This window comes from Protomyctophum bolini (assembly GCF_963924005.1).
Source record: "Protomyctophum bolini genome assembly, chromosome: 17".
NCBI lineage: Eukaryota > Metazoa > Chordata > Actinopteri > Myctophiformes > Myctophidae > Protomyctophum > Protomyctophum bolini.
The window spans coordinates 13,172,967-13,186,608 of record NC_137878.1 but is presented as its reverse complement, the minus strand read 5'-3'; the positions used below and the strand labels follow the sequence as shown (position 1 = coordinate 13,186,608).

The 13,642-nt window shown below is 43.5% G+C and overlaps 1 protein-coding gene across 1 annotated transcript; it reads left to right on the top strand.

Moving 5' to 3' along the window:
• The first annotated feature begins 1,754 nt into the window (after positions 1-1,754).
• On the top strand, positions 1,755-13,423 carry adnp2b (ADNP homeobox 2b). The gene is made up of 4 exons (XM_080787712.1): positions 1,755-2,049; positions 4,132-4,253; positions 7,211-7,318; positions 8,750-13,423. The coding sequence occupies exons 2-4, from the start codon at positions 4,146-4,148 to the stop codon at positions 11,606-11,608; spliced, it is 3,075 nt and encodes a 1,024-aa protein (XP_080643838.1). The 5' UTR covers positions 1,755-2,049; positions 4,132-4,145; the 3' UTR covers positions 11,609-13,423.
• The last annotated feature ends 219 nt before the right edge of the window (positions 13,424-13,642 follow it).

The following is a 13,642-nucleotide window of genomic DNA, read 5'->3' as shown; positions in this document are numbered from 1 at the left end:
TATCATTGTCGTTGTCACAGGCACAATGAAACCTTTACTGTGATGTTTGTAACAGTATAGGTAAATAATGCTGTGTTGCATAACATTGTGTGTTGGTAACATTCAAACTTTAGTTTTCACTTCCTTATAAATCCTTACAAATGATCCGAAATTAGTCCTGTTCAACTGGACCAACAGAAAAGGAAATGAGTTGTTTTTGCGTTCAGACTGTCATTTCATTTGAAAGAGTACTCGGTTCTTTTTCTGTCAACTTCAGCTTTGATGGGGCCTCAGTCCTTGGCTCCTTTTTGTTCACAGTTCAGACTAAAAGTCATTTTTAGAGTTGGCAGGCACAACAGGTGGTCTTTCTATGCCACGGCAAGCCTAAAATCCAGTGGCAAAAGGTGAACCGACCCTGGAGCACTTCGTGTTCACAATGCACAAGTTAAGCAGAACTGTAATCTCTCATCTGTCAGTAGTGTAGTGTTGTTGTTAGTAGGAATAAACACAAAAGCACCCGGGAGGAAGTGGACTAAAAGACGGAAGCCAAACCGAGTTCCTGTCTCTACACAACAATCCCCTTTTTATTTTACCAAATGGATTCCCAGATTGAGCGAACTCAACTGCAATGCGGACTATAGTGAACCAAGTGTATTCATACGGTTCACCTCATGGTTCTTTTTGCGTGTTCACATTATGCACAAAGAATTGCTGAGTCATGGTCTGTCCATTTCAGAGGCAATGGTTTGAAAACGCCCTAAACTTCTCACAAAGACCTCCTCTCACTAACTATAAGCGCACATGTGTGAAGTGAGCGGTGTGCCATCACAAATTCACAATGATGACGTCTGATGATGTCAAAAACATGATGTCTGTGCCCATTCCGTGCTCAAACGGACAGACAGACAGACACTGTGCGACTGCACCGTTCAAAAACAATTTTGTCGGGGTACTGTATATATATATCGCCTGTAGGCGACATCATCAAAGCATGGTTTTATGGTGCGTTCAGACGGGCAGATGAAACGATGCAAAAACGCGTTCATTCCGTCTTTGCAACGTCATGTTGCTGGCTTCCATTGACAGTGAATGGTAGACTGCATCGTTTAATCTGCCCGTTTAATCATCCGGATCTGTCATTTGTAAAACGAAAATTTACTTTTACAAAAATGGCACATTACGAATATTTTTTTAAATAAAATACCGGTAGTTCGTAATTCATTGTTGTATATATCCGAAAAAGTCTGTGTATCCATGCTATTATTGTTGTTGATTTCAATTTCGATTTATTTTTCGAAAATTGGTCAGTGGAGTAATGCAGTTCTACGCAAACCACTAGAGGGCGCATATGCTTTCACCGCCCCTCCCCCATTCAAACGTCAAATAGCCTGATATGATGTCACCACCTCAAAAAAATCAGCAAGACCGCCCATTTTAGCTCACTTTCTCGACGTCTGATTGGTCAGCCTCAACACGTGACCGTCTTTGGCCCATTAAAGCCACGCCCCCATCCTCAGACCAACCGAGCTGTCAGGTGCAGCAGAGCAGGGTAGCTAAACATCCAATGAATGCACCTTTTATCACATGACTGTGAAATCAAATACCTTTTTACAACCCAGTGGTATTTTGGAGCAACATGTTAAAACTTGTGTTAATAAACAAGACACAATAAGATTTGTTTTAGCCTGTTTCAGGCTGAGACGAATCTGATTGGCTCCCCTGTGCTGTATGCAAATAAGCCTCCTCAGACGTCAGTTCCTGAATTCGAGCGCCATTTTTTTCCCTTTCGGCAGCAGGGGAAAAGACAAAAGCAGCGGTTAGGGGGACAAATAAAATAAGATATCTGCGTTAAATTGACACGTTTTGGTTTTGGAGACTTAAACAAAGCCCCTGCACGGATTACAGCGCGCGGCACGCGGACCCAGAACCGTGCGTTGGTTGGACGGCTCTCTCTCTCTCTCCCTCCCCACCGTGGGCGTCGCTTTACCACGGTGCTCTCCCTGCTGCCTGGCTGGAAGTACACACTGAACAGACACACAACAACACAACACACACTCAACTAGCGTTCAGGTAATCTGTCTGTCTGTGACTGTCTGTCTGTCTTTCACTGTGTCTGTGAGATAGAAAGATTGTGTATGTGTGTGTGTGTGTGTGTGTGTGTGTGTGTGTGTGAGAGAGAGAGAGAGAGAGAGAGAGGGGGAGAGAGAGAGAGAGAGGGAGGGAGTGTGTGTGTGTGTGTGTGTGTGTGTGTGTGTGTGTGTGTGTGTGTGAGAGAGAGAGAGGTCTGTGCCACACGCAGACACATACTGGTTCATATACACGCACACGTGTACACACCTACACTACAGTAAACACTCACACAACAGCATCCTCCAGCTGCCCACTTGCTGGCTGTTCCCATGAAAGCTGCATTAATGATCCATAACTTTTATGCCTGCCCTGCTGGGATTCTGCTCTAACAAGAGGTATATCGTATGTTCTGAGCTTCAGGCAGTACTACTAGTCTACTACTTGTCAGACCAGTAGGTGTCCTACCGTACACGCCATAACCAACCACATGGAAATATGTTTTCTAACCAACTTCTCTTTCTAACCAGCATAATTAATGAGCATATACACACGTTGAGCATGCAGACATGCACAGGAGATTACCTGAATACAAAAATAGTCGATCTACAAGGCACTGGCAGCCTGGCAGTGCCAGCTTGTAGATAAGCTATTTTTGCTATCCACAAGTTAGCAAACACATTTATTACACATGTATAGTTGTATTACTATATAATATTTCAGATGCAATTGGTTGCTGATGTGCACAAGGTGCCTTCCTTAGTTTTGTCCAGCTTTTGGTGTATGTAATCCACAAACATTAAATGACAATAAATGGACAATTTTGAGTCTTTGTGTAAATGGACAATAAACACAAACATTGCGTAACACAAAGCCGGAATGAGATGATGTATGATGATATACGATGATATGAGCGCCTCTCACTTCACACGGGTGTGATTTTTGAGGGAATTCCCGTTGACAATGAATGGACAATTTTATGTCATAGTGTAAACACAAACATTGAATGCACAATTTTATGTCATAGTGTAAACAAACATTGAATGGACAATTTTGTGAAAACACAAACATTGATATGTTGCGTGTATAACTGTATATATAGGAGGCTTTCAACTCTCAACTTTAACTAAGAAGTCGGTGATGATGCTGTACAATGATGAGCGCCCACAGGTGTAATTTATTCATCAGCAGCACTGATATGGCAAATGTGTAACTCCTTGTACATCGGTGTTGCACAATGAAAATAGCAGATCTACAAGGCACTGTAGATGGGCTTTGTTCATTGTGCAATGGCAAGTAGGGTATGAGCAATTGCGCATGCATAGAGTGAATGGAAAAGTGAGTTTAATGTCGTTTAACGTTGTTTAATACAATCACATTGATGTAAATAGGTTTTCAATGTAATGAGTCCCAGGATGCAGAGATGGTCTTTTAGATGAGTCCCACTTAAATCACGACAGGAGTCATATTTAAATTGAAGCATTTAACTCCCATTTCATTTTATATGGTTATAATGTGGTTATATTCATGTAGAAAACAGAAGAAGAAATTATTATTATAACTAAAGCTAGCAAAATAAACTAGAATAAAAAAAAACAGTACAGTACTGCATCCCGTGGATGCAGAGGTCGTTGTTTTATTGCATCCCTTAACTATAAACTGCGGTTTGGGATGCAAAATGCACCCTATTTTAATCTCTGCAATCAGATAAGACTTTTCTGTTTGGATGCATGGGTTGTCAAGTCCAGAAAGTAGTTTTTTTGCCACTCAGTAGGCGTTCCCGGTTCCCGCATATTCGCATAACTTCCGGGGTATGATGATGAGTCACACACAATACCTTCTAGTGTAGTCTATTCTATACAGTGTATATGCACTATGATGCAGGCTATATGTGTTCCTCAGAGGTAAAAACAAGAGCAGTCTATTCCCTATAATACCTACTGTATACACTAACAACTAAATTATCATTTGTCTGTGACCAATGATAATCATTCAGAGTATTCCACATAGATAGTCCCTAAGAGTTAATAATGTTCTCCTACAGTTCTATAACGAGTACGTGTATTTGTTTTCAAATGTTGTTAGGTCTCCCAGTCACGATGTATCAGATTCCGGTTCCAAGCGTTGAGAAGATCCGGAAAACGCGGAGGAAAGTGAAAACCGTTCTGAGTGAATTTGGCCTGGAGGAATGCCAGAATCTACTGACGGTAAGCTGAATAATACACAGTCTGGTCATTTGGAGTGCTACTTTGGATTAGCTGAAATTTCTTAACAAAGGTTGAGCACCACATAGAAACATAGGTTTTTCAGAAAACTTGGGATTTAGAAGACATTTCTTTTAGAATCGGCCTCAGGTCGAAATGGGTTAATATTGGGCTATATAGCGTGAATATCCTGATTCCATAGTGACGGTCAAAATGACCTCTAATCTTGTGACCGTGGCATGCTTTCAAGTGCTGTTGGGTGCAATTTCAGTTCTTTGACACTATGGTGTTTCAAAAGAAAGGAGGGTAGGTCACAGTGAAATTGCTAAGACAGTCCAGGCGGGGAGCTCTCTCTCTGTCTAGGCTCTCTCCACCTCCGGACCAGCCAATCAGAATTTTCTCCGCCTCCAGACCAGCCATTTCGTGCTTTCTCTCCCTCCAGATCAGTCAGTTGAGATTGTTCCCATTTAGAGGTGCAATAGTTAATCAAACTAATCAATTCAATCGATTTAAAATTGATTGATTGGGCATGTCATTATACGTTTGTGAAAACTTTTAACTTAAAAAAAAAAAGTATAATAGTGAAAATAGCTCATCTGCAAGCTCTACACACCATGCGTGGTTAATCGATTCAGTATAATAATGGCTAATAATGGCTAAGGAAATCAAAGATAGTTGCAGCACTTTTCCCATCGATTCAGTATAATAATGGCTAAGAAAATCAAAGATAGTTGCAGCACTTTTCCCATTCCCTAATCATTGTCTCTGTACTTCTCAGTAGATAGCTTAGAAGTAGACTCCACCGCTTGTCCTTGGCCGGTTGCTAAAAACAACAAACTGAAGATCAACAACTGAACATGTGATCCTGCCAGCTCAGTGGCCTTGTGGTTGGAGTGTAGTCAGTGTCTGAGATTGGGAGGTCAGGATTTATTCTCCTGTCTGGGTCATACCAAAGAGCAAAGACTATAAAAATGGTACCCAATGGCCCGGACGGTTAGCTCAACCGTCTGGGCACCTGGGCTGCCAAGCCAGCCGGACGGCGTGCCGCGGGTTCGACTCCCATGCCTGACGGCCTTTGCCACGTGTCACTCCCCATCTCTATCCCCCTTTACTGTCTGTCTACTGTTCACTATCAATAAAGGCATAAAAAGCCCCAAAACAAATCTTGGGGGTCCCTGCGACATACTAGCGTCATGTCCAGGGTGGTGTACTTTTACATCATGGCTGGGGGATGTACTTGTACATCAAACCGCCTCACGCTACAGAAACAGGAGACAGGTTTCTGCCTTATTATAGGCCAGTGGCCACATGGCTCGGAAACCACTCGTTCCCATTCCCAAGGCTACTTACTTATATATGCGATACAAAAGCCATAATATACACAGTACACGCAGTAAACATAAAGAAGAAATGACGGGCTAAATGCATTAGCCCGGGTGGCTGACATAGCAGTCTGGGCACCTAAAATGCTAAATCCACCGACGCTTAGGCGGCCATCTCAAAACGCCACGACGCACGGACAGCCTCAAGGAACCTAGTGCAGCACAACCCTGTCCTCCAGCCTCAATGTGCCCTGCTTACAAACACCAAACATTTTAACAATCATTTAAACCCTTGAACTACCGCTGATGGTTTTGACGTAGTGAATTAATTAATATTCATTAAATATGAAAATAAACGATGATCGCATAGCATCGGGGACAGATGACTGTGTGTGATTACACAGTGCAGAAAGATAGCGGATGTTGATACCGGTTTAACCGGAAACGAAGACACCAGATTCGGCAACTTGTCATATCACCCGTTCTAACTGTCTGTCTGTGTGTGAGATCTCTGTATCTGCCTAATGCCTGTATCAGGCTAATTAATTGTCAGGTGTGGGGTTGCCATGGCAATCAATTGGCTGAGGCAGAGGCTGGAAATTGCACAGGTGAGGGAATTTAGGCTGATTAGGCCCACTGGCAGAGCCTGAGCAGAGCCTTTTGTGGTGGTTCTGGAGAACAATGGGTCCGACCGACTCGAGTTCGGGCACTGCACTCCCTGCGGTGGTGTGGAACACGTGTGTCGAATATGAAGTCGGTGGGGCAAACGGTTCTCGAGTTACGTGCATTACAACCGTACACACACGCACGCAGAGATGTGGTGCATTTATAGTAGGATTCACTACAGCTGCAGTGCCTGTTCGCTCCTATCTGCGCGTTTGCGCCACCCATGTAACATCTTAGCTGTCCATGGCAAGATGGTAAGTTAAAGGTACACCTACTGTACTTGGCTCTCATTTAATACAATGTATGACTGACAGACTTCCTATAGAGGGCATGCTTAAAGTGAATGGTATATCGAGTGGCAAAGCAATAGGCAAAGTGAGTAACATTGTTTAATGCAATCAGATAGGACTTTTCTGTTTGTTTTTTGGCTGTCAAGGCCAGTAAGTAGTTTTTTGCCACTCAGTAGGCGTTCCCGCATAACTTCCGGGTTTGATGATGATGTCACGCGCATACCCTCTATTCTTTTGACTAGAAGATTATTTTGTTCAAGCTGAGGGATCGAACCAGGAAGGAACCGTTACCTTACATATCCATGATACCTCCTGAGCCACTGTGACAGTTTTCCCCCCAATTTAACTACCAGAGTTTGAGCAAGAGAACTGCTATGCATCCACCACTCTACTGGCAAATGCGATGCTAGCTATTATTGTATTGTGTCATTCATTTTTCGAGTTCCTAAAATAAGACAAAACTATTAGCTGACCTACTTCAGAAACCTGTAGGTTGGCTGTAGTTTGGCAAAAAAGAATCCTGATTGGCGGAGAATGTCTCATTTTAGGATTGGCTGTTCCGCTCACAGAGAGTCTGTTTTCAATTCTTGGGGGTTGTGTTCGATGTCGTCATGTGTGAAAGGATTTTTATTGTTATTAATAATAATAATAATAATTGTGTTTGTGTGTCACTTCTTAACAGGAGCTCCATAAAGACCCGGAGGTGAATTCAGATGAAGATGGAGCCTTTGAGGAGACGGAGTGGAATGACTTTACGGATGGTTTCACTATTAAAAATATGAAGAAAAAGGTAAGGTGTGCGAGCATCATACGTTGGTGTCGTACAGTGAAATTCACCCATCTACTATTTGTATTTTAACAATTTAGGAGAAAATAATTAACCTAATAAAGACATGCACAAAATAGGGATGCCAGTTTGAAAGTGTTACTGTACTGAATTGCTTGACCTTAATTTTACTTGATTAACTCAATGTCTGCCAAGGACTTAATTAACTGCTTTTTTATCAATAGTAATTTACAACTTCCTGAACACAGAATTCCATGTGTCCATGTACAAAAAGAATACAATGAATTTTTAATTATATATAGATTTTTATTTATTTATTTATGTTTCTTTCGTTTCTTTTGCATAGGCTTACCGTATATCAACATGTCTATAGCCTGTGTTCACATCTGAAGATATTTTCACTGATCTTTACATTTGTTAAGGTTTCTTAGTTACAGAAGGGATGTCAGCCCAGCTCCTAATCCAGACAACAGTCTTGTCAAAACTTGACTATTGTAACTCCCTCCTTACTGGCCTACCGGCATGTGCACTTAAGCCCCTCCAACTGATCCAAAATGCCGCAGCTCGCTTGGTCTTCAACCAGCCAAAATTCTCACACGTCTCCCCCCTTCTCAGCTCCCTCCATTGGCCGGGACAACGCTCCACACGTCCCAAACTCTTCTCCCTTTTGGCTCCAAAACTATGGAATGCACAATCAGAACTGCAGCCTCACTCCCAATCTTCCACCGTAGTCTGAAAACCCACCTCTTCAGACTCCACCATGGCCTGTAGCACTAGCCCCTTAGATAGCACTTTATGTAGACTTGGATAGTATTTTAAATATAGCACTTTATGTAGACTTAGATAGTATTTTAAACAGACTTATAGCATGTTACGTAGACAGCACTAGAATTGCATTTTATGTAGTCATAGCACTTTATAGTACACATGTATAATATATAATCTAGTATAGTATGTACTATGTATAGTTTACATAGATACTCCACTGTTACATTCTTAGCTTACACATGATTCATATTTCTACTTTTTATATATGTGATGTATGCCATGCTTTTTGTTATTGCTTAATGTAAGTCGCTCTGGATTAAGAGCGTCTGCTAAATGCCTAAATTGTAATGTTGATCGCTGTGAACATGAGGTTCCTTCACTGCTTTCAATATTCTCTGTGCTGTTGAATAGCAATCATTGTTATATAGGTTTATTTTTTCACTAATGGGTTTATTTTATTTTTAACCACTAGAACCTGACATCCCTATATGCAATTATAGGTGAAGAATCCTCATCACATATCACATATGAGCTTGTAGAAAAGCTATCTTTACCAGCAGAATCGTCATATGAAATATAAATCATGCTTGAAAGGTCCAAATCTATCTAAGATTGTATAATATTGGAGAAATTTGTGACGTCGTGTTTGTGTGTGTGTTTTTCTAGTGGCCGTACCGGACCAAGCCATTGTGCTGCAGCCTGTGCTCGTATTCCACCAAGAATCCCTACTGCTTCCAGAGTCACATCAGCCGCATACATCAGTATGAGAAGAACGAATGCAACCAGGGAGTCTGCAGTCAGTGTCCGTTTGTGGGCTCCGCCAGAAAGATCAAGAGGCACACGCTGCTATTCCACAATGCCCCTCTGCTGGCCGCTCCCGCTCCCACAGGTCCCCCAAGCCAGCAGAAGCTGCCTATTGCTAGCCATCGTCCAAACGAGAGGTACCAGTGTCGAAAATGCGGATTCCCGACGTCCTCCATCTTCCCATTAAAGAAGCACATCATTCTGAAGCACCTCCCGAATTTGGCGCAACAGTTTATTGGCTATAAAATTGATAACCAAACAAAATTAAGGATCTACTGCTGTAGGCTGTGCAAGCTACAAACTGGGTCTCTAGATCACGTGATTCATCATATGTTGGTGGAACCGGTTCACACTTTGATCAGCAATCAGGTACAGGCCATGATCACGGAGAAAAAGTTTTATGTCTCGGCAACACCTAATGGAGTTCAGAGTGTACCCGGTTTCGGTGGATATTCGACGTTCTCATTCATCGCTCCTAAGCCGGGAGGTGTCCTCAGTAACGGGTCCTTGGTTTTGCAACACAACCAGCAACAACCCGGGACACTCATGACGCTGCAACAGCTGCAAGGAGCTTCGACCAACTTGATTTGCGCGCCAGGGCCTAACCAAACACTCCTGCCGCCTCAGGCGTCGGCGTTAGTGCAGCTAGCTAGTGCCGAGGCTAGAGGTCTGCTGCAGCCCGGCGCTGCTATAGCCCTTCAAGGACGACCCATGAACCAGTTTTCCACGACAACGCCCAGCACCTATCTAAAACAGGCCGCAGCTCCGGTCCCTCGACCACTTATGCACACACCTCCGAGCCAGCCGGTGGTTCTCCCGTCTGGACTGCAGGTCAACATTGCAAGGCGGGCCGCTTCTCCACCTCGGCCCCAGAAAGCCTCCACAAACCTCCAAACTCCCCAAGGTACCATGATGACTTCACAGTCGCTGCTAAATCACCTCATCCCCACTGGCAACAAGATGAACGGTCTGCCCGTATATACTTTCGCGCCAGTATCGGCCGCCAGCTCTCAGAGCAAAGGGACGCCTCTGGCTCCAATCAAGTCAGGGAGCAATTCTCCTGTGCCACAAGTTGCTAAGAAATGGATCACCTGCCCACTTTGCAATGAGCTTTTCCCTTCCAACGTATACGACATACACACAGAAGTGGCTCACAAGACTAAACCCGTCACGTCGAAGTGTGAAAGCCTCGCTGCCCGAGCTCTGTTCTTGAAGAAAATGCCTGACAAAACGGTGAAGTGCTTGGTGTGCAAAATCCTCCTGTCGGAAAAGGGAGTGTTTGAGCACCTCCTGCATGGCTTGAATTGCGTTTACTGCTCAGCTTTGTTCTTCTCAATCAAGCAACTTGTCGAGCATGTGAAGGAGCACAATCCTACAAACAAAGCCAACTGTGACTTCCTCAGGCAGGAGTTCAGGGTGTACACGAATAGCACTGGGAAAATCGTGTTCCCCTACTTTGACATCAACACCAGTGCACCGATGCAGGTCATAGGAGACACCGAGTTCCACTTAGCCTTGATCACCACCTCCTTCGATCTGATCTTCTTGAAGATGCTGCCCAGCACCCACCCGGAAGTCTGCCACTCGGCTTTGAAAAGCAGTAGCTTATATTGCCCCTTCTGCGACGAGAAGTTCGTGAACGCACTGGAGCACCTGCAGCATTTGAAACAGAAGCATTTGGTGGCGCCCACCATTCACGCCATCCTAAAGACGGAGGCATTGAAATGCATATACTGCAACGGGGTGTACACAGGAAAGGTCACGCAGCAGGCGGTGATGCTGCACATGCAGCGCTGCCGGTGTTCCCCGAAGAAACAAGCAGAACCTCCCAAGGCCCAGGAACTTGTTGAGGGCGGGCCCAAGGGACGGGGAAGACCGGTAGGGGCGACAAAACCAAAACCAGTCGAACAGATCAGTCAGCCACAGCCACAACCACCGCCACAACCACAGCATAGCCTGTATTTCCTCCAAATGCCACAGATGTCTCCTCTGATACCAGCACCACCTCCGGCCCTCATACTCCAGGCTCCCTCTGTGCCCATTCCCAAGCCTCGCGTCGGACCCGTGGAAACGGAGGCTGAGCTGGAGAGCAAAAGGAGACTGGAGGCCATGTTGAAAGAGGTCATCGAGGCCAACCGGCGGGAGAGAGAGGAGAGGTCCACCATGTTTCGCAAGAGGCGAGAGCAGGAGAAGCGGGAGCAGGAGAAGCAGGTGGTATCCCCGGTCGCGCCCGAGACGCCGGCCGACTCGCTGGTCAAGCTGGCGCTGGAGCCCACCTCCAGTGACGCGTGGAACGCCGACACGCTCAAAGAGTTCATGGGAAGATACTTCCACGTCAGTCCCTACGTGTCCAGGGTCGAGGTGGAAGAGCTGTCCAAGAGACTGGACATGACCAAATCCGAAGTGGTCGTCCACTTCACTAACAAACGCAGAGTCTGCATGAAGTTCCTCAAGAGGAGCAAGGCGGTGATTTTCATGGGCTTCAACATGGTGGAGCTGAGCAAAGTCAAGCATAACCTGTTGATCCCCGAGGTGCAGGTCGCAGAGCCGGCGGAGCAGACGGACAACAAGGCCAATGAACCGGAACCGATGGAGTGGTCCACAGATCCTGAGAGTACAGCCGATTCTGAGCCAACGAAAGAATCGGGGGGAACGGTGAACACTGCAATCGATGCAAATGTAGATGCCTCTGACAAAGCGGAAGAAAGGGGAGAAGCTTAATTCAGTGTTTTCGCATTCTCAACTATGTTGTACATAACAATGTAGTTTCCAGTACTGCAACTGTAAATGGAAAGCAGTTTCCTGGTGTAGCCGCCATTGTCCTGCTGGAGTAATTTAATTTCAGTGGTCTTTTATATCTAAATAATCAAAAATGTTCTCATAACCATACGGCTGCTTTTGAAACACTTTAATGGTACATGTCATGATGACCAATGCAGATTGTTGAGTAGGTCTAAAATAAGATGGTGTAACTCTTTAGCCCAGAACACAAATGACTAGCTCAACAATCGCTATTGTTACCAAAGTGGCGCTCATTTTCAGGGTTTAAACCAGTGGTTCCCAAACTTTTTAGCTTGAGAGTGAAACAAAGAAGATGTGGGATCAAAACTAGTGGAAATAGACTATCTACAAGCTCATGCTTAATTCATGGGATTTGATTGATTTATTTTATTTTATATTTATTTAATTCATACAATTATTTTATTTTCAGAACAAATTAGATTTTCTTTTTTTAGTCTCTTGAAATAATTGGAAAAAAGGTATATATTTACTTAGTTACCCATTAATAAAATGGGCCTGTGACCCACAAATGGGTCCTGACCCAATGTTTGGGAAACTATTGTTTAAACCATTAAAATTGGCTCATCCCAGCTGGTAAGTAATGTGACATTTGCACAGTTTGCTTCAACATACAATTAATTAAGATACAACATTCCCCACACATATTGTTTCTGTCATGGATGGATGGACGTTCATGAACCCTATTCTTTGCTGCAAACGGCAGATCTACAAGTTCACAGTGTGTGTCAGTCAGCGTGATGCGCTGTAAGCTTGTACATGGCCTTTTATGGTGAAGATATTTAGTGTAGTTTGAGAACAGGAGCCCTGAGGGACCCCAGTCAACTAAGTATATAGGATTTAACCCATTTAGGACAGGCCAGATTATACAAAATGTCTTCTAAATTATGACAGTTTTCAGAAAAACCTGAAAAACCTTCTATGTCGGTGGTTCTCAAACTATTTCATGTCAAGGACCCCAACATTTTGGTAATTGGCTGCCGACCCCCATCTGAACATATTGTTTCAGGGACCCCCTGAAACAACGGGGATCTAAGACTCGTAGCGCGGCACTGGGTGCTGTGCTTTGAGCTCAAAACTTCAAAATAATGGTTAAAGTGGTTTAAACGCTAAAGCGACACTGATGTGTTCCCGTCCTAAATGGGTTAAGTACGGTAAGTAACATTTCTGCTTTGGTTTTGTTTCGCCACAATGATTTGTCTCTTATTATTTGTAGAGATGTTCACTCTTTATGTTGACCTTTTTTGTTTGTTTTCTCACCTCTTCACTGTGTTCTCTCAGTAACGGCTTTCTTCCTATTCAATAATCCTACTAAAATGTGATTGTTGAATTTGTTCCTAACTTCCTAGATGGTGAACACTTGCTTCTAATGCCTCATTTATGTTACGTCGCGTGACGGAAGTATGATTTTGGGGCTGAAGTCACAGGCCATGGTGTTTGCATGCGATCTTGATTCCATGTTACACTGAAGTCAGACCTTACCCTGTGCTGGTTTGTCCCTAAAGGTTATAATAACATATTTACAGAGTTCTGATTGTTTCATGCCGTTAGGGGGTCCCTTGTGGATGCCGTGTTTATAACTTCTTGATGATTTCTTGTTTTGTTTTTGTTTTTTTAACTGTACCTGTTGCATTTTCTATGGCTCTCAAGGAACGGAAATAAGTTTGAACATGGAGACTCTAGTTCTGTTGGGAGCTATTATGTGGTATAAATAAATAAAAAAGGTTTATTATTGAGCATTGGGTCATCGTTTACATTTATGTATTATTTAAATATATTTGCTCTGCTACAATGCCTCTTCAAGGCTAACTGTAGCCTTGGTGAAACAGTGTTTTTTAGATCATTACTACAATGTAGAAATACTCTTTTATAAGTATAAGTCCGGAATTAATTTATTCAATTCATAATTGAATTGAATAAAAGAACAAATTTATTGGTAGCAAAATGTACTTGACT